A 19,834-nucleotide genomic window follows, 5' to 3' on the forward strand; every position below is an offset into this window, starting at 1 on the left:
GAAGTAAAGAACCACAGTAAAGTGAAGTAAAGAACCACAGTGAAGTGAAGTAAAGAACCACAGTGAAGTAAAGAACCACAGAAGAGTGAAGTAAAGAACCACAGTAGAGTGAAGTAAAGAACCACAGTGAAGTAAAGAACCACAGTAAAGTGAAGTAAATAACCACAGTAAAGTGAAGTAAAGAACCACAGTGAAGTAAAGAACCACAGTAGAGTGAAGTAAAGAACCACAGTGAAGTAAAGAACCACAGAAGAGTGAAGTAAAGAACCACAGTGAAGTAAAGAACCACAGTAGAGTGAAGTAAAGAACCACAGTAAAGTGAAGTAAAGAACCACAGTGAAGTGAAGTAAAGAACCACATTGAAGTGAAGTAAAGAACCACAGTGGAGTGAAGTAAAGAACCACAATGGAATGAAGTAAAGAACCACAGTGAAGTGAAGTAAAGAACCACAGTTAAGTGAAGTAAAGAACCACAGTGGATTAAAGAACCACAGTGAAGTGAAGTAAAGAACCACAGTAGAGTGAAGTAAAGAACCACAGTGAAGTAAAGAACCACAGTAAAGTGAAGTAAAGAACCACAGTGGAGTGAAGTAAAGAACCACAGTGAAGTAAAGAACCACAGTAAAGTGAAGTAAAGAACCACAGTGAAGTAAAGAACCCAAGTAGAGTGAAGTAAAGAACCACAGTAAAGTGAATTAAAGAACCACAGTAGAGTGAAGTAAAGAACCACAGAAGAGTGAAGTAAAGAACCACAGTGAAGTAAAGAACCACAATAAAGTGAAGTAAAGAACCACAGTAGAGTGAAGTAAAGAACCACAGTGAAGTGAAGTAAAGAACTACAGTGAAGTAAAGACCCACAGAAGAGTGAAGTAAAGAACCACAGTGAAGTAAAGAACCACAGAAGAGTGAAGTAAAGAACCACAGTAAAGTGAAGTAAAGAACCACAGAAGAGTGAAGTAAAGAACCACAGTGAAGTAAAGAACCACAGTGAAGTGAAGTAAAGAACCACAGTGAAGTAAATAACCACAGAAGAGTGAAGTAAAGAACCACAGTAAAGTGAAGTAAAGAACCACAGAAGAGTGAAGTAAAGAACCACAGTGAAGTGAAGTAAAGAACCACAGAAGAGTGAAGTAAAGAACCACAGTGAAGTGAAGTAAAGAACCACAGTAGAGTGAAGTAAAGAACCACAGTAAAGTGAAGTAAAGAACCACAGTAAAGTGAAGTAAAGAACCACAGTGAAGTGAAGTAAAGAACCACAGTAGAGTGAAGTAAAGAACCACAGTAAAGTGAAGTAAAGAACCACAGTGAAGTAAAGAACCACAGTGAAGTAAAGAACCACAGTAGAGTGAAGTAAAGAACCACAGTAGAGTGAAGTAAAGAACCACAGTGAAGTGAAGTAAAGAACCACAGTAGAGTGAAGTAAAGAACCACAGTGAAGTGAAGTAAAGAACCACAGTAAAGTGAAGTAAAGAACCACAGTGAAGTGAAGTAAAGAACCACAGTAAAGTGAAGTAAAGAACCACAGTAGAGTGAAGTAAAGAACCACATTGAAGTGAAGTAAAGAACCACAGTGGAGTGAAGTAAAGAACCACAATGGAATGAAGTAAAGAACCACAGTGAAGTGAAGTAAAGAACCACAGTTAAGTGAAGTAAAGAACCACAGTGGATTAAAGAACCACAGTGAAGTGAAGTAAAGAACCACAGTAGAGTGAAGTAAAGAACCACAGTGAAGTAAAGAACCACAGTAAAGTGAAGTAAAGAACCACAGTGGAGTGAAGTAAAGAACCACAGTGAAGTAAAGAACCACAGTGAAGTAAAGAACCACAGTAAAGTGAAGTAAAGAACCACAGTGAAGTAAAGAACCCAAGTAGAGTGAAGTAAAGAACCACAGTAAAGTGAAGTAAAGAACCACAGTGAAGTAAAGAACCCAAGTAGAGTGAAGTAAAGAACCACAGTAGAGTGAAGTAAAGAACCACAGAAGAGTGAAGTAAAGAACCACAGTGAAGTAAAGAACCACAATAAAGTGAAGTAAAGAACCACAGTAGAGTGAAGTAAAGAACCACAGAAGAGTGAAGTAAAGAACCACAGAAGAGTGAAGTAAAGAACCACAGTAAAGTGAAGTAAAGAACCACAGAAGAGTGAAGTAAAGAACCACAGTAGAGTGAAGTAAAGAACCACAGTGAAGTGAAGTAAAGAACTACAGTGAAGTAAAGAACCACAGAAGAGTGAAGTAAAGAACCACAGTGAAGTAAAGAACCACAGAAGAGTGAAGTAAAGAACCACAGTAAAGTGAAGTAAAGAACCACAGAAGAGTGAAGTAAAGAACCACAGTGAAGTAAAGAACCACAGTGAAGTGAAGTAAAGAACCACAGTGAAGTGAAGTAAAGAACCACAGTGAAGTAAATAACCACAGAAGAGTGAAGTAAAGAACCACAGTAAAGTGAAGTAAAGAACCACAGAAGAGTGAAGTAAAGAACCGCAGTGAAGTGAAGTAAAGAACCACAGAAGAGTGAAGTAAAGAACCACAGTGAAGTGAAGTAAAGAACCACAGTAGAGTGAAGTAAAGAACCACAGTAAAGTGAAGTAAAGAACCACAGTGAAGTGAAGTAAAGAACCACAGTAGAGTGAAGTAAAGAACCACAGTGAAGTGAAGTAAAGAACCACAGTAGAGTGAAGTAAAGAACCACAGTAGAGTGAAGTAAAGAACCACAGTGAAGTAAAGAACCACAGTGAAGTAAAGAACCACAGTAGAGTGAAGTAAAGAACCACAGTAAAGTGAAGTAAAGAACCACAGTAGAGTGAAGTAAAGAACCACAGTGAAGTGAAGTAAAGAACCACAGTAGAGTGAAGTAAAGAACCACAGTGAAGTGAAGTAAAGAACCACAGTAGAGTGAAGTAAAGAACCACAGTAAAGTGAAGTAAAGAACCACAGTGAAGTGAAGTAAAGAACCACAGTAGAGTGAAGTAAAGAACCACAGTGAAGTAAAGAACCACAGAAGAGTGAAGTAAAGAACCACAGTGAAGTAAAGAACCACAGAAGAGTGAAGTAAAGAACCACAGTGAAGTAAAGAACCACAGTAAAGTGAAGTAAAGAACCACAGAAGAGTGAAGTAAATAACCACAGTAGAGTGAAGTAAAGAACCACAGTGAAGTAAAGAACCACAGTAAAGTGAAGTAAAGAACCACAGTGGAGTGAAGTAAAGAACCACAGTGAAGTAAAGAACCACAGTGAAGTAAAGAACCACAGTAAAGTGAAGTAAAGAACCACAGTGAAGTAAAGAACCCAAGTAGAGTGAAGTAAAGAACCACAGTAAAGTGAAGTAAAGAACCACAGTGAAGTAAAGAACCCAAGTAGAGTGAAGTAAAGAACCACAGTAGAGTGAAGTAAAGAACCACAGAAGAGTGAAGTAAAGAACCACAGTGAAGTAAAGAACCACAATAAAGTGAAGTAAAGAACCACAGTAGAGTGAAGTAAAGAACCACAGTAGAGTGAAGTAAAGAACCACAGTGAAGTAAAGAACCACAGAAGAGTGAAGTAAAGAACCACAGTAAAGTGAAGTAAAGAACCACAGAAGAGTGAAGTAAAGAACCACAGTAGAGTGAAGTAAAGAACCACAGTGAAGTGAAGTAAAGAACTACAGTGAAGTAAAGAACCACAGAAGAGTGAAGTAAAGAACCACAGTGAAGTAAAGAACCACAGAAGAGTGAAGTAAAGAACCACAGTAAAGTGAAGTAAAGAACCACAGAAGAGTGAAGTAAAGAACCACAGTGAAGTAAAGAACCACAGTGAAGTGAAGTAAAGAACCACAGTGAAGTGAAGTAAAGAACCACAGTAGAGTGAAGTAAAGAACCACAGTGAAGTAAAGAACCACAGAAGAGTGAAGTAAAGAACCACAGTGAAGTAAAGAACCACAGAAGAGTGAAGTAAAGAACCACAGTGAAGTAAAGAACCACAGTAAAGTGAAGTAAAGAACCACAGTGAAGTAAATAACCACAGAAGAGTGAAGTAAAGAACCACAGTAAAGTGAAGTAAAGAACCACAGAAGAGTGAAGTAAAGAACCACAGTGAAGTGAAGTAAAGAACCACAGAAGAGTGAAGTAAAGAACCACAGTGAAGTGAAGTAAAGAACCACAGTAGAGTGAAGTAAAGAACCACAGTAAAGTGAAGTAAAGAACCACAGTAAAGTGAAGTAAAGAACCACAGTGAAGTGAAGTAAAGAACCACAGTAGAGTGAAGTAAAGAACCACAGTAAAGTGAAGTAAAGAACCACAGTGAAGTAAAGAACCACAGTGAAGTAAAGAACCACAGTAGAGTGAAGTAAAGAACCACAGTAGAGTGAAGTAAAGAACCACAGTGAAGTGAAGTAAAGAACCACAGTAGAGTGAAGTAAAGAACCACAGTAAAGTGAAGTAAAGAACCACAGTAGAGTGAAGTAAAGAACCACATTGAAGTGAAGTAAAGAACCACAGTGGAGTGAAGTAAAGAACCACAATGGATTAAAGAACCACAGTGAAGTGAAGTAAAGAACCACAGTAGAGTGAAGTAAAGAACCACAGTGAAGTGAAGTAAAGAACCACAGTTAAGTGAAGTAAAGAACCACAGTGGATTAAAGAACCACAGTGAAGTGAAGTAAAGAACCACAGTAGAGTGAAGTAAAGAACCACAGTAAAGTGAAGTAAAGAACCACAGTGGAGTGAAGTAAAGAACCACAGTGAAGTAAAGAACCACAGTAAAGTGAAGTAAAGAACCTCAGTGAAGTAAAGAACCCAAGTAGAGTGAAGTAAAGAACCACAGTAAAGTGAAGTAAAGAACCACAGTGAAGTAAAGAACCCAAGTAGAGTGAAGTAAAGAACCACAGTAGAGTGAAGTAAAGAACCACAGAAGAGTGAAGTAAAGAACCACAGTGAAGTAAAGAACCACAATAAAGTGAAGTAAAGAACCACAGTAGAGTGAAGTAAAGAACCACAGTGAAGTAAAGAACCACAGAAGAGTGAAGTAAAGAACCACAGTAAAGTGAAGTAAAGAACCACAGAAGAGTGAAGTAAAGAACCATAGTAGAGTGAAGTAAAGAACCACAGTGAAGTGAAGTAAAGAACTACAGTGAAGTAAAGAACCACAGAAGAGTGAAGTAAAGAACCACAGTGAAGTAAAGAACCACAGAAGAGTGAAGTAAAGAACCACAGTAAAGTGAAGTAAAGAACCACAGAAGAGTGAAGTAAAGAACCACAGAAGAGTGAAGTAAAGAACCACAGTGAAGTAAAGAACCACAGTGAAGTGAAGTAAAGAACCACAGTGAAGTGAAGTAAAGAACCACAGTGAAGTAAATAACCACAGAAGAGTGAAGTAAAGAACCACAGTAAAGTGAAGTAAAGAACCACAGAAGAGTGAAGTAAAGAACCACAGTGAAGTGAAGTAAAGAACCACAGAAGAGTGAAGTAAAGAACCACAGTGAAGTGAAGTAAAGAACCACAGTAGAGTGAAGTAAAGAACCACAGTAAAGTGAAGTAAAGAACCACAGTAAAGTGAAGTAAAGAACCACAGTGAAGTGAAGTAAAGAACCACAGTAGAGTGAAGTAAAGAACCACAGTAAAGTGAAGTAAAGAACCACAGTGAAGTAAAGAACCACAGTGAAGTAAAGAACCACAGTAGAGTGAAGTAAAGAACCACAGTAGAGTGAAGTAAAGAACCACAGTGAAGTAAAGAACCACAGAAGAGTGAAGTAAAGAACCACAGTAGAGTGAAGTAAAGAACCACAGTGAAGTAAAGAACCACAGTAGAGTGAAGTAAAGAACCACAGTAAAGTGAAGTAAAGAACCACAGTAGAGTGAAGTAAAGAACCACAGTGAAGTGAAGTAAAGAACCACAGTAGAGTGAAGTAAAGAACCACAGTGAAGTGAAGTAAAGAACCACAGTAGAGTGAAGTAAAGAACCACAGTGAAGTGAAGTAAAGAACCACAGTGAAGTGAAGTAAAGAACCACAGTAGAGTGAAGTAAAGAACCACAGTGAAGTAAAGAACCACAGAAGAGTGAAGTAAAGAACCACAGTGAAGTAAAGAACCACAGAAGAGTGAAGTAAAGAACCACAGTGAAGTAAAGAACCACAGTAAAGTGAAGTAAAGAACCACAGAAGAGTGAAGTAAATAACCACAGAAGAGTGAAGTAAAGAACCACAGTAAAGTGAAGTAAAGAACCACAGAAGAGTGAAGTAAAGAACCACAGAAGAGTGAAGTAAAGAACCACAGTAGAGTGAAGTAAAGAACCACAGTGAAGTAAAGAACCACAGTGAAGTGAAGTAAAGAACCACAGTGAAGTGAAGTAAAGAACCACAGAAGAGTGAAGTAAAGAACCACAGAAGAGTGAAGTAAAGAACCACAGAAGAGTGAAGTAAAGAACCACAGTAAAGTGAAGTAAAGAACCACAGTGAAGTAAAGAACCACAGAAGAGTGAAGTAAAGAACCACAGTGAAGTAAAGAACCACAGAAGAGTGAAGTAAAGAACCACAGTAGAGTGAAGTAAAGAACCACAGTGAAGTAAAGAACCACAGAAGAGTGAAGTAAAGAACCACAGAAGAGTGAAGTAAAGAACCACAGAAGAGTGAAGTAAAGAGAGGAAGACTATTATGATTTATCAATAATATTATATTATCATCACTCTGGAGCAGTTCTCCAGCGGAACCCGTCCCCGAAACGAGGAACGCTCTCATGCAGAGGAACCAAACTGTTCTCTAAATCTTTCTAAACACGCTGAAGCAGCACTCTGCAGTTCTTCAGCGACGTCACTCACTCCGGTTCCCCTAAAGAAACAAGTGTGTGTGTGTGTGTGTGTGTGTGTGTGTGTGTGTGTGTGTGTGTGTGTGTGTGTGTGTGTGTGTGTGTGTGTGTGTGTGTGTGTGTGTGTGTGTGTGTGTGTGTGTGTGTGTGTGTGTGTGTGTGTGTGTGTGTGTCAGGACATGAGCTCATAGACAAACAGCAGAAACAACCAGCCTCTATTCCACCTAAAGCCCTCCGCGGTGCTGGGCCCCTGGGGGGGGGGGGGGGGGGGCATTCACTAGAAGAGTTACAGACACAATAATCATGTTTATATTAAACATATCTAATAATAATAATGTTTATATTAAACATATTTAATAATCATGTTTCTATCAAACATATCTAATACAGAATGTTAGACATTGAGGCCCCGCCCCCTCCAACACTTCCCTTCATCAAGGACGACCGGTTCCGGTTTGAAAATGGCCCCCAGAGGGAATAGACCCGACAACCCCTGAGACCGAGTGTTTGTGTGTGAATAACGTTGTTGTTGAGCAGAGCTCAGATCAGCTCAACAACAAACAAATCCCCTGAAGAATCCTTCACAGCTGTCAATCACTCTCATTGTTGCTCAGGATTTATTTAACCTCTGACAGGTCAGGACTAGAAGATTAACACACACACACACACACACACACACACACACACACACACACAGAGAACCCTGAACTTATTGAGACTTTCAGCTCTTTGTCAGTTTTTCTTTTCTTTTAAAAGTTGTAAATCTCTAAAATTGATTCTTCTTTCCTTCTATAATAACTATTTTAACAAATAATAAACATTTAATTATGTATTATTTACATGTGAAATAGTTTCAGATTCCTGCTGAACAGGAAGTAGAATGAGTGTGATTATTGATTGAAGAGGTTTAACTGAGATCAGCTGATGTTCCAACAGCAACTATAAACTACGCTTCTGTTCATGGTGTGAAAGAGAGCTTTGGTCAGCTTTTATTGTGAAGGCCTGGAACAGGAAGCAGTTTAACTCCCGCTTCCTGTTTCTTTGACCAATGGTGCTGATGTCTTCTGTTCTGACTCATCTAAACTGTTGGTTTAAACGTAATGTCGGTCCAGGAACCAATAGATTGCATTTTGTGACTGCAACTTTTCAATATGTCCTTGTTATGTTCACGACTGGACTGAAACCTCAGGTTTGTGCAGGTCTAAAGGTGGACTGAAACATCAGGTTTGTGCAGGTCTAAAGGTGGACTGAAACGTCAGGTTTGTGCAGGTCTAAAGGTGGACTGAAACGTCAGGTTTGTGCAGGTCTAAAGGTGGACTGAAACGTCAGGTTTGTGCAGGTCTAAAGGTGGACTGAAACGTCAGGTTTGTGCAGGTCTAAAGGTGGACTGAAACGTCAGGTTTGTGCAGGTCTAAAGGTGGACTGAAACGTCAGGTTTGTGCAGGTCTAAAGGTGGACTGAAACGTCAGGTTTGTGCAGGTCTAAAGGTGGACTGAAACGTCAGGTTTGTGCAGGTCTAAAGGTGTACTGAAACGTCAGGTTTGTGCAGGTCTAAAGGTGGACTGAAACGTCAGGTTTGTGCAGGTCTAAAGGTGTACTGAAACGTCAGGTTTGTGCAGGTCTAAAGGTGGACTGAAACCTCAGGTTTGTGCAGGTCTAAAAGTGGACTGAAACCTCAGGTTTATGCAGGTCTAAAGGTGGACTGAAGCGTCAGGTTTGTGCAGGGCTAAAGGTGGACTGAAACGTCAGGTTTGTGCAGGTCTAAAGGTGGACTGAAACGTCAGGTTTGTGCAGGGCTAAAGGTGGACTGAAACGTCAGGTTTGTGCAGGGCTAAAGGTGGACTGAAACGTCAGGTTTGTGCAAATCTAAAGGTGGACTGTAACGTCAGGTTTGTGCAGGTCTAAAGGTGGACTGAAACCTCAGGTTTGTGCAGGTCTAAAGGTGGACTGAAACCTCAGGTTTGTGCAGGTCTAAAGGTGGACTGAAACGTCAGGTTTGTGCAGGTCTAAAGGTGGACTGAAACATCAGGTTTGTGCAGGTTTAAAGGTGGACTGAAACGTCAGGTTTGTGCAGGTCTAAAGGTGGACTGAAACATCAGGTTTGTGCAGGTTTAAAGGTGGACTGAAACGTCAGGTTTGTGCAGGTCTAAAGGTGGACTGAAACGTCAGGTTTGTGCAGGTCTAAAGGTGTACTGAAACGTCAGGTTTGTGCAGGTCTAAAGGTGGACTGAAACGTCAGGTTTGTGCAGGTCTAAAGGTGTACTGAAACGTCAGGTTTGTGCAGGTCTAAAGGTGGACTGAAACCTCAGGTTTGTGCAGGTCTAAAAGTGGACTGAAACCTCAGGTTTATGCAGGTCTAAAGGTGGACTGAAGCGTCAGGTTTGTGCAGGTCTAAAGGTGGACTGAAACGTCAGGTTTGTGCAGGTCTAAAGGTGGACTGAAACCTCAGGTTTGTGCAGGTCTAAAAGTGGACTGAAACCTCAGGTTTGTGCAGGTCTAAAGGTGGACTGAAGAGTCAGGTTTGTGCAGGTCTAAAGGTGGACTGAAACGTCAGGTTTGTGCAGGTCTAAAGGTGGACTGAAACGTCAGGTTTGTGCAGGTCTAAAGGTGGACTGAAACGTCAGGTTTGTGCAGGTCTAAAGGTGGACTGAAACGTCAGGTTTGTGCAGGTCTAAAGGTGGACTGAAACGTCAGGTTTGTGCAGGTCTAAAGGTGGACTGAAACGTCAGGTTTGTGCAGGTCTAAAGGTGGACTGAAACGTCAGGTTTGTGCAGGTCTAAAGGTGGACTGAAACGTCAGGTTTGTGCAGGGCTAAAGGTGGACTGAAACGTCAGGTTTGTGCAGGTCTAAAGGTGGACTGAAACGTCAGGTTTGTGCAGGGCTAAAGGTGGACTGAAACGTCAGGTTTGTGCAGGTCTAAAGGTGGACTGAAACGTCAGGTTTGTGCAGGTCTAAAGGTGGACTGAAACGTCAGGTTTGTGCAGGTCTAAAGGTGGACTGAAACGTCAGGTTTGTGCAGGTCTAAAGGTGGACTGAAACGTCAGGTTTGTGCAGGTCTAAAGGTGGACTGAAACGTCAGGTTTGTGCAGGTCTAAAGGTGGACTGAAACGTCAGGTTTGTGCAGGGCTAAAGGTGGACTGAAACGTCAGGTTTGTGCAGGTCTAAAGGTGGACTGAAACGTCAGGTTTGTGCAGGTCTAAAGGTGGACTGAAACATCAGGTTTGTGCAGGTCTAAAGGTGTACTGAAACGTCAGGTTTGTGCAGGTCTAAAGGTGGACTGAAACGTCAGGTTTGTGCAGGTCTAAAAGTGGACTGAAACCTCAAATTTATGCAGGTCTAAAGGTGGACTGAAGCGTCAGGTTTGTGCAGGGCTAAAGGTGGACTGAAACGTCAGGTTTGTGCAGGTCTAAAGGTGGACTGAAACGTCAGGTTTGTGCAGGGCTAAAGGTGGACTGAAACGTCAGGTTTGTGCAGGTCTAAAGGTGGACTGAAACGTCAGGTTTGTGCAGGGCTAAAGGTGGACTGAAACGTCAGGTTTGTGCAAATCTAAAGGTGGACTGTAACGTCAGGTTTGTGCAGGTCTAAAGGTGGACTGAAACCTCAGGTTTGTGCAGGTCTAAAGGTGGACTGAAACCTCAGGTTTGTGCAGGTCTAAAGGTGGACTGAAACGTCAGGTTTGTGCAGGTCTAAAGGTGGACTGAAACATCAGGTTTGTGCAGGTTTAAAGGTGGACTGAAACGTCAGGTTTGTGCAGGTCTAAAGGTGGACTGAAACGTCAGGTTTGTGCAGGTCTAAAGGTGTACTGAAACGTCAGGTTTGTGCAGGTCTAAAGGTGGACTGAAACGTCAGGTTTGTGCAGGTCTAAAGGTGGACTGAAACGTCAGGTTTGTGCAGGTCTAAAGGTGGACTGAAACCTCAGGTTTGTGCAGGTCTAAAAGTGGACTGAAACCTCAGGTTTATGCAGGTCTAAAGGTGGACTGAAGCGTCAGGTTTGTGCAGGTCTAAAGGTGGACTGAAACGTCAGGTTTGTGCAGGTCTAAAGGTGGACTGAAACCTCAGGTTTGTGCAGGTCTAAAAGTGGACTGAAACCTCAGGTTTGTGCAGGTCTAAAGGTGGACTGAAGCGTCAGGTTTGTGCAGGTCTAAAGGTGGACTGAAACGTCAGGTCTAAAGGTGGACTGAAGCGTCAGGTTTGTGCAGGTCTAAAGGTGGACTGAAACGTCAGGTCTAAAGGTGGACTGAAACGTCAGGTCTAAAGGTGTACTGAAACGTCAGGTTTGTGCAGGTCTAAAGGTGGACTGAAACGTTAGGTTTGTGCAGGGCTAAAGGTGTACTGAAACGTCAGGTTTGTGCAGGTCTAAAGGTGGACTGAAACCTCAGGTTTGTGCAGGTCTAAAAGTGGACTGAAACCTCAGGTTTGTGCAGGTCTAAAGGTGGACTGAAGCGTCAGGTTTGTGCAGGTCTAAAGGTGGACTGAAACGTCAGGTTTGTGCAGGTCTAAAGGTGGACTGAAACGTCAGGTTTGTGCAGGTCTAAAGGTGGACTGAAACGTCAGGTTTGTGCAGGTCTAAAGGTGGACTGAAACGTCAGGTTTGTGCAGGTCTAAAGGTGGACTGAAGCGTCAGGTTTGTGCAGGTCTAAAAGTGGACTGAAACCTCAGGTTTGTGCAGGTCTAAAGGTGGACTGAAGAGTCAGGTTTGTGCAGGTCTAAAGGTGGACTGAAACCTCAGGTTTGTGCAGGTCTAAAGGTGGACTGAAGAGTCAGGTTTGTGCAGGTCTAAAGGTGGACTGAAACGTCAGGTTTGTGCAGGTCTAAAGGTGGACTGAAACGTCAGGTTTGTGCAGGTCTAAAGGTGGACTGAAACTTCAGGTTTGTGCAGGTCTAAAGGTGGACTGAAACGTCAGGTTTGTGCAGGTCTAAAGGTGGACTGAAACGTCAGGTTTGTGCAGGTCTAAAGGTGGACTGAAACGTCAGGTTTGTGCAGGTCTAAAGGTGGACTGAAACGTCAGGTTTGTGCAGGTCTAAAGGTGGACTGAAACGTCAGGTTTGTGCAGGTCTAAAGGTGGACTGAAACGTCAGGTTTGTGCAGGTCTAAAGGTGGACTGAAACGTCAGGTTTGTGCAGGGCTAAAGGTGGACTGAAACGTCAGGTTTGTGCAGGTCTAAAGGTGGACTGAAACGTCCAGCTCTGCAGTCAGAAGTTTCTTTTTGCTTCAAGATGTTTTGTGAAAGTCGGCCCCTTGAAACCCAAACCAGGGTTGCATCATCAGCCTGACATCCTCTACTGAGCTGTTATGAAACAGAAGAAGAAGCTCTCTGCTCAAACCCAGAAAACATGCCAATAAGAAAAAACAATAGGAGAATGTAAGTTATGAAGGAGAGAGGGAGAGCTTCACATCCTATACTCTCTCTCTCAGTGTGGACCGGTGGACCAGATCCCTGCTCAACATTTAGCTTGGAGCCGAGCCCAGTCCTGCACACTGCTTTCAATTACCTCTCTACCTCCCTCGCTCTCTCACTTTCACACACACACACTCACACACACAAAGTGTTTAGGGAAAAACAAGTACGGAGCTAGAGGGGAAGCGTCTGGTCTTTTCCTTCCTTCCCTCCCTTTTTTCCTGCTTTTCCAGAGAGAGAGAGAGAGAGAGAGAGAGAGAGAGAGAGATTTGGAACGATGCAACTCGCTCAGAAACTCTGACTGCAACGCTCAAAATGCTGCAGCCTCGACTCTGCTGCTTTTTGTCGTCCGTCCTCATCGTCTTCGTCTCTCCTCTGCCAGCTGATGGACAGACGGTCTCGGGAGGCGGAGCCGTGGAGAGGGTCAAGGTGATGTTCACGCCCACTGTCTGCAAGGTGCGCTGCAGCCAGGACCGATGTGTCAACTACTGCGAGCGAGGCAACGTGACCACGCTGTACAGCAGCGACGGAGGAGGAGGAGGAGGAGGAGGAGGAGGAGGAAGGAGGGACAGTTCCCACGGACTGGGCTTCAGAGTCTGTAAGTAACTTTCATCCACTGTCTGTTCCTGTGTGTGTGTGTGTGTGTGTGTGTGTGTGTGTGTGTGTGTGTGTGTGTGTGTGTGTGTGTGTGTGTGTGTGTGTGTGTGTGTGTGTGTGTGTGTGTGTGTGTGTGTGTGTGTGTGTGTGGAGTCGTGACACACACCTGGTCTTAGGTAATTATGAGGATGGGTGTGATGATGTAATTCGACTGCAGCGTCAAAAGAAAACGTTGTATCGTGACTGAGGAATCGTGATAATGTCGTATCGTGACTGAGGAATCGTGATAATGTCGTATCGTGACAGGAATCATGATAATGTATCGTGACTGAGGATTCGTGATAACGTCGCATCGTGACTTAGGATTCGTGATAACGTCGTATCGGAACTTAGGAATCGTGATAACGTCGTATCGTGACTGAGGATTCGTGATAACGTCGCATCGTGACTTAGGATTCGTGATAACGTCGTATCGGAACTTAGGAATCGTGATAACGTCGTATCGTGACTGAGGATTCGTGATAACGTCGCATCGTGACTGAGGATTCGTGATAACGTCGTATCGGAACTTAGGAATCGTGATAATGTCGTATCGTGACTTAGGAATCGTGATAACGTCGTATCGTGACTGAGGATTCGTGATAACGTCGCATCGTGACTTAGGATTCGTGATAACGTCGTATCGGAACTTAGGAATCGTGATAACGTCGTATCGTGACTTAGGAATCGTGATAATTTTGTATCGTGACTTAGGAATCGTGATAACGTCGTATCGTGACTTAGGAATCGTGATAATTTTGTATCGTGACTTAGGAATCGTGATAACGTCGTATCGTGACTGAGGAATCGTGATAATGTCGTATCGTGACTGAGGAATCGTGATAATGTCGTATCGTGACTTAGGAATTGTGATAATGTCATATCGTGACTGAGGAATCGTGATAATGTCGTATCGTGACAGGAATTGTGATAATGTCGTATCGTGACTTAGGAATTGTGATAATGTCGTATCGTGACTGAGGAATCGTGATAATGTTGTATCGTGACTTAGGAATTGTGATAATGTCGTATCGTGACTGAGGAATCGTGATAATGTCGTATCGTGACAGGAATTGTGATAATGTCGTATCGTGACAGGAATCATGATAATGTATCGTGACTGAGGATTCGTGATAACGTCGCATCGTGACTTAGGATTCGTGATAACGTCGTATCGGAACTTAGGAATCGTGATAACGTCGTATCGTGACTTAGGAATCGTGATAATGTTGTATCGTGACTGAGGAATCGTGATAACGTCGTATCGTGACTTAGGATTCGTGATAACGTCGTATCGGAACTTAGGAATCGTGATAACGTCGTATCGTGACTTAGGAATCGTGATAACGTCGTATCGTGACTGAGGAATCGTGATAATGGCGTATCATGACTGAGGAATCGTGATAATGTCGTATCGTGACTGAGGAATCGTGATAATGTCGTATCGTGACAGGAATCATGATAATGTATCGTGACTGAGGATTCGTGATAACGTCGCATCGTGACTTAGGATTCGTGATAACGTCGTATCGGAACTTAGGAATCGTGATAACGTCGTATCGTGACTTAGGAATCGTGATAATTTTGTATCGTGACTTAGGAATCGTGATAACGTCGTATCGTGACTTAGGAATCGTGATAATTTTGTATCGTGACTTAGGAATCGTGATAACGTCGTATCGTGACTGAGGAATCGTGATAACGTCGTATCGTGACTGAGGAATCGTGATAATGTCGTATCGTGACTGAGGAATCGTGATAATGTTGTATCGTGACTTAGGAATTGTGATAATGTCGTATCGTGACTGAGGAATCGTGATAATGTTGTATCGTGACTGAGGAATCGTGATAATGTCGTATCGTGACAGGAATTGTGATAATGTCGTATCGTGACTTAGGAATCATGATAATGTATCGTGACTGAGGATTCGTGATAACGTTGCATCGTGACTTAGGATTCGTGATAACGTCGTATCGGAACTTAGGAATCGTGATAACGTCGTATCGTGACTTAGGAATCGTGATAATTTTGTATCGTGACTTAGGAATCGTGATAACGTCGTATCGTGACTGAGGAATCGTGATAATGTCGTATCGTGACTGAGGAATCGTGTTAACGTCGTATCGTGACTGAGGAATCGTGTTAACGTCGTATCGTGACTGAGGAATCGTGATAATGTCGTATCGTGACAGGAATTGTGATAATGTCGTATCGTGACTGAGGAATCATGATAATGTATCGTGACTGAGGATTCGTGATAACGTCGCATCGTGACTTAGGATTCGTGATAACGTCGTATCGGAACTTAGGAATCGTGATAACGTCGTATCGTGACTTAGGAATCGTGATAATTTTGTATCGTGACTTAGGAATCGTGATAACGTCGTATCGTGACTTAGGAATCGTGATAATGTCGTATCGTGACTTAGGAATCGTGATAATTTTGTATCGAGACTGAGGAATCGTGATAATGTCGTATCGTGACTGAGGAATCGTGATAATGTTGTATCGTGACTTAGGAATTGTGATAATGTTGTATCGTGACTGAGGAATCGTGATAATGTCGTATCGTGACAGGAATTGTGATAATGTCGTATCGTGACTGAGGAATCGTGATAACGTCGTATCGTGACTTAGGAATCATGATAATGTATCGTGACTGAGGATTCGTGATAACGTCGTATCGGAACTTAGGAATCGTGATAACGTCGTATCGTGACTTAGGAATCGTGATAATTTTGTATCGTGACTTAGGAATCGTGATAACGTCGTATCGTGACTGAGGAATCGTGATAATGTCGTATCGTGACTGAGGAATCGTGATAATGTCGTATCGTGACTGAGGAATCGTGATAATGTTGTATCGTGACTTAGGAATCGTGATAATGTCGTATCGTGACTGAGGAATCGTGATAATGTCGTATCGTGACTTAGGAATCGTGATAATGTCGTATCGTGACTTAGGAATCGTGATAACGTTGTATCGTGACTGAGGAATCGTGATAACGTCGTATCGTGACTGAGGAATTGTGATAATGTTGTATCGTGACTGAGGAATCGTGATAATGTTGTATCGTGACTGAGGAATTGTGATAATGTTGTATCGTGACTTAGGAATCGTGATAACGTTGTATCGTGACTTAGGAATCATGATAATGTATCGTGACTGAGGATTCGTGATAACGTCGCATCGTGACTTAGGAATCATGATAATGTATCGTGACTGAGGATTCGTGATAACGTCGTATCGGAACTTAGGAATCGTGATAACGTCGTATCGTGACTTAGGAATCGTGATAATTTTGTATCGTGACTTAGGAATCGTGATAACGTCGTATCGTGACTGAGGAATCGTGATAATGTCGTATCGTGACTGAGGAATCGTGATAATGTCGTATCGTGACTGAGGAATCGTGATAATGTTGTATCGTGACTTAGGAATCGTGATAATGTCGTATCGTGACTGAGGAATCGTGATAATGGCGTATCGGAACTTAGGAATCGTGATAACGTCGTATCGTGACTTAGGAATCGTGATAACGTCGTATCGTGACTGAGGAATCGTGATAACGTCGTATCGTGACTGAGGAATCGTGATAACGTCGTATCGTGACTGAGGAATCGTGATAATGTTGTATCGTGACTGAGGAATCGTGATAATGGCGTATCGTGACTGAGGAATCGTGATAATGGCGTATCGTGACAGGAATCGTGATAATATCGTATCGTGACTGAGGAATCGTGATAACGTCGTATCGTGACTGAGGAATCGTGATAATGGCGTATCGTGACTGAGGAATCGTGATAATGGCGTATCGTGACTGAGGAATCGTGATAACGTCGTATCGTGACTGAGGAATCGTGATAACGTCGTATCGTGACTGAGGAATCGTGATAATGGCGTATCGTGACTGAGGAATCGTGATAATGGCGTATCGTGACAGGAATCGTGATAATGTCGTATCGTGACTGAGGAATCGTGATAATGTCGTATCGTGACATCAGATAATTTCACGTTGTCTTCCCACTACCAATCGGACCAATCACAGGTGTTAGCTTCTCCGTGTGGAGTCTCTGTAGCTAACGTCATCAGGAACACAACAGCTGCCTCGTTTTAGAGAACCTCCCTCCTGAGTTTGACAACAGAGCACCAAACTGTCAGAACACACGGCTGCGTCATGTGACCTGCAGCTGCTCGAGTCTCTCCTCATTTCTACGAAGATGGACCTGCAGAACACCAGATAGAAGAGGACCCGTCTTGGTCAACACTTAGTGACAAGTTAAAGAGAATAAATGAGATGCAGGTGATGAGGATGTGATGAAGAACTGACGAAAGAGAAACCCAGAGGAACAAGAGAGGGAGAAGAAACATTGATCATTAACTTAACCCTCTCACACACACACATACACACACACACACACACACACACACACAGGACATGATGTGTTTAAACTAGCAGTGAGGTAACGGCAACACACACTAGTTTTGCATGATAAACCAACACCACTAGAGGAATCACAATACAGCTGCCGTCACCTAGAATAAACGTCAAACAATAAATAATCAATAAACAACAGTTTAAGACGAGTTATACAACTTTAAAAGTTGATGTTTTAAAGTAAAATTACAAAATATCTCCGCTAGAATCTAAATGACCATAATTTACTAAATGAACATCATTCTGTATTGAAGAAGACTTGAAACTAGAGATTGAGACCAAAAACTAATGTTTACAATGTTTACTGAGGGAATACATCAAGAGAAGTAGAGTCATTTATATAGACTTCTATACAACCAGAGGAGTCGCCCCCTGGTGGTCAGGAGAGAGAATGCAGCTTTAACACACGAAGCATAGACTTCTATACAACCAGAGGAGTCGCCCCCTGGTGGTCAGGAGAGAGAATGCAGCTTTAACACACGAAGCATAGACTTCTATACAACCAGAGGATTCGCCCCCTGGTGGTCAGGAGAGAGAATGCAGCTTTAACACACGAAGCATAGACTTCTATACAACCAGAGGAGTCGCCCCCTGGTGGTCAGGAGAGAGAATGCAGCTTTAACACACGAAGCATAGATTTCTATACAACCAGAGGAGTCGCCCCCTGGTGGTCAGGAGAGAGAATGCAGCTTTAACACACGAAGCATAGACTTCTATACAACCAGAGGAGTCGCCCCCTGGTGGTCAGGAGAGAGAATGCAGCTTTAACACACGAAGCATAGACTTCTATACAACCAGAGGATTCGCCCCCTGGTGGTCAGGAGAGAGAATGCAGCTTTAACACACGAAGCATAGACTTCTATACAACCAGAGGAGTCGCCCCCTGGTGGTCAGGAGAGAGAATGCAGCTTTAACACACGAAGCATAGACTTCTATACAACCAGAGGAGTCGCCCCCTGGTGGTCAGGAGAGAGAATGCAGCTTTAACACACGAAGCATAGACTTCTATACAACCAGAGGAGTCGCCCCCTGGTGGTCAGGAGAGAGAATGCAGCTTTAACACACGAAGCATAGACTTCTATACAACCAGAGGAGTCGCCCCCTGGTGGTCAGGAGAGAGAATGCAGCTTTAACACACGAAGCATAGACTTCTATACAACCAGAGGAGTCGCCCCCTGGTGGTCAGGAGAGAGAATGCAGCTTTAACACACGAAGCATAGACTTCTATACAACCAGAGGAGTCGCCCCCTGGTGGTCAGGAGAGAGAATGCAGCTTTAACACATGAAGCATAGACTTCTATACAACCAGAGGAGTCGCCCCCTGGTGGTCAGGAGAGAGAATGCAGCTTTAACACATGAAGCATAGACTTCTATACAACCAGAGGAGTCGCCCCCTGGTGGTCAGGAGAGAGAATGCAGCTTTAACACACGAAGCATAGACTTCTATACAACCAGAGGAGTCGCCACCTGGTGGTCAGGAGAGAGAATGCAGCTTTAACACATGAAGCATAGACTTCTATACAACCAGAGGATTTGCCCCCTGGTGGTCAGGAGAGAGAATGCAGCTTTAACACACGAAGCATAGACTTCTATACAACCAGAGGAGTCGCCCCCTGGTGGTCAGGAGAGAGAATGCAGCTTTAACACACGAAGCATAGACTTCTATACAACCAGAGGAGTCGCCCCCTGGTGGTCAGGAGAGAGAATGCAGCTTTAACACATGAAGCATAGACTTCTATACAACCAGAGGAGTCGCCCCCTGGTGGTCAGTAGAGAGAATGCAGCTTTAACACATGAAGCATAGACTTCTATACAACCAGAGGAGTCGCCCCCTGGTGGTCAGGAGAGAGAATGCAGCTTTAACACATGAAGCATAGACTTCTATACAACCAGAGGAGTCGCCCCCTGGTGGTCAGGAGAGAGAATGCAGCTTTAACACACGAAGCATAGACTTCTATACAACCAGAGGAGTCGCCCCCTGGTGGTCAGGAGAGAGAATGCAGCTTTAAAGACATGAAGCATAGACTTCTATACAACCAGAGGAGTCGCCCCCTGGTGGTCAGGAGAGATAATGCAGCTTTAACACATGAAGCATAGACTTCTATACAACCAGAGGAGTCGCCCCCTGGTGGTCAGGAGAGATAATGCAGTCTGAATCTACATCTTACACAGATATTGACATCAGGAGGAGGTGGAGACCCAAAGTGGAGCTCAAAGAGAGCGAACTCCTGATGAACATCAGCTGCGTTACAAGCTGATGTCAGATGTTGCGTTCTGTTTATTATGTTCTGTGTGTTTCTATCATTTCTTCTCTGTAATGCCTCCTTGTTTATGACTCAGCCAGCTCCAAAGACCTCTCTGGGAGTCTTGATGCAGTCCATCTGTGGGCGAAGTCCAGGAGAAGGATGAGGTCACTTCCCGATGCTCACAGGAAGAAGCTCTCGGGCCTTTTGCTTCAGTGAATAAACAGAAACACTGAAACCAATATGAAAACTAGTAAAAGTTCTGCGTTATAAGTTCTGCAATCGTGCCGACGTTTTGAAGAGGAAGAAGATAAAGAGGAAGAAGATAGAAGAAGATAGAAGAAGA

At 43.1% G+C, this 19,834-nt stretch overlaps 1 protein-coding gene across 1 annotated transcript in view; it reads left to right on the top strand.

Moving 5' to 3' along the window:
* LOC117741904 (latent-transforming growth factor beta-binding protein 4) overlaps nucleotides 1–19,834 on the top strand; it is an 88,865-nt gene that overhangs the window by 18,793 nt on the left and 50,238 nt on the right. The window contains exon 5 of the mRNA XM_034549166.1: nucleotides 12,552–12,767. Coding sequence (XP_034405057.1) covers nucleotides 12,552–12,767 — 216 coding nt within the window. The remainder of the gene's footprint in view (nucleotides 1–12,551; nucleotides 12,768–19,834) is intronic.

Source organism: Cyclopterus lumpus, chromosome 13 (genome assembly GCF_009769545.1).
Source record: "Cyclopterus lumpus isolate fCycLum1 chromosome 13, fCycLum1.pri, whole genome shotgun sequence".
Classification (NCBI taxonomy): domain Eukaryota; kingdom Metazoa; phylum Chordata; class Actinopteri; order Perciformes; family Cyclopteridae; genus Cyclopterus; species Cyclopterus lumpus.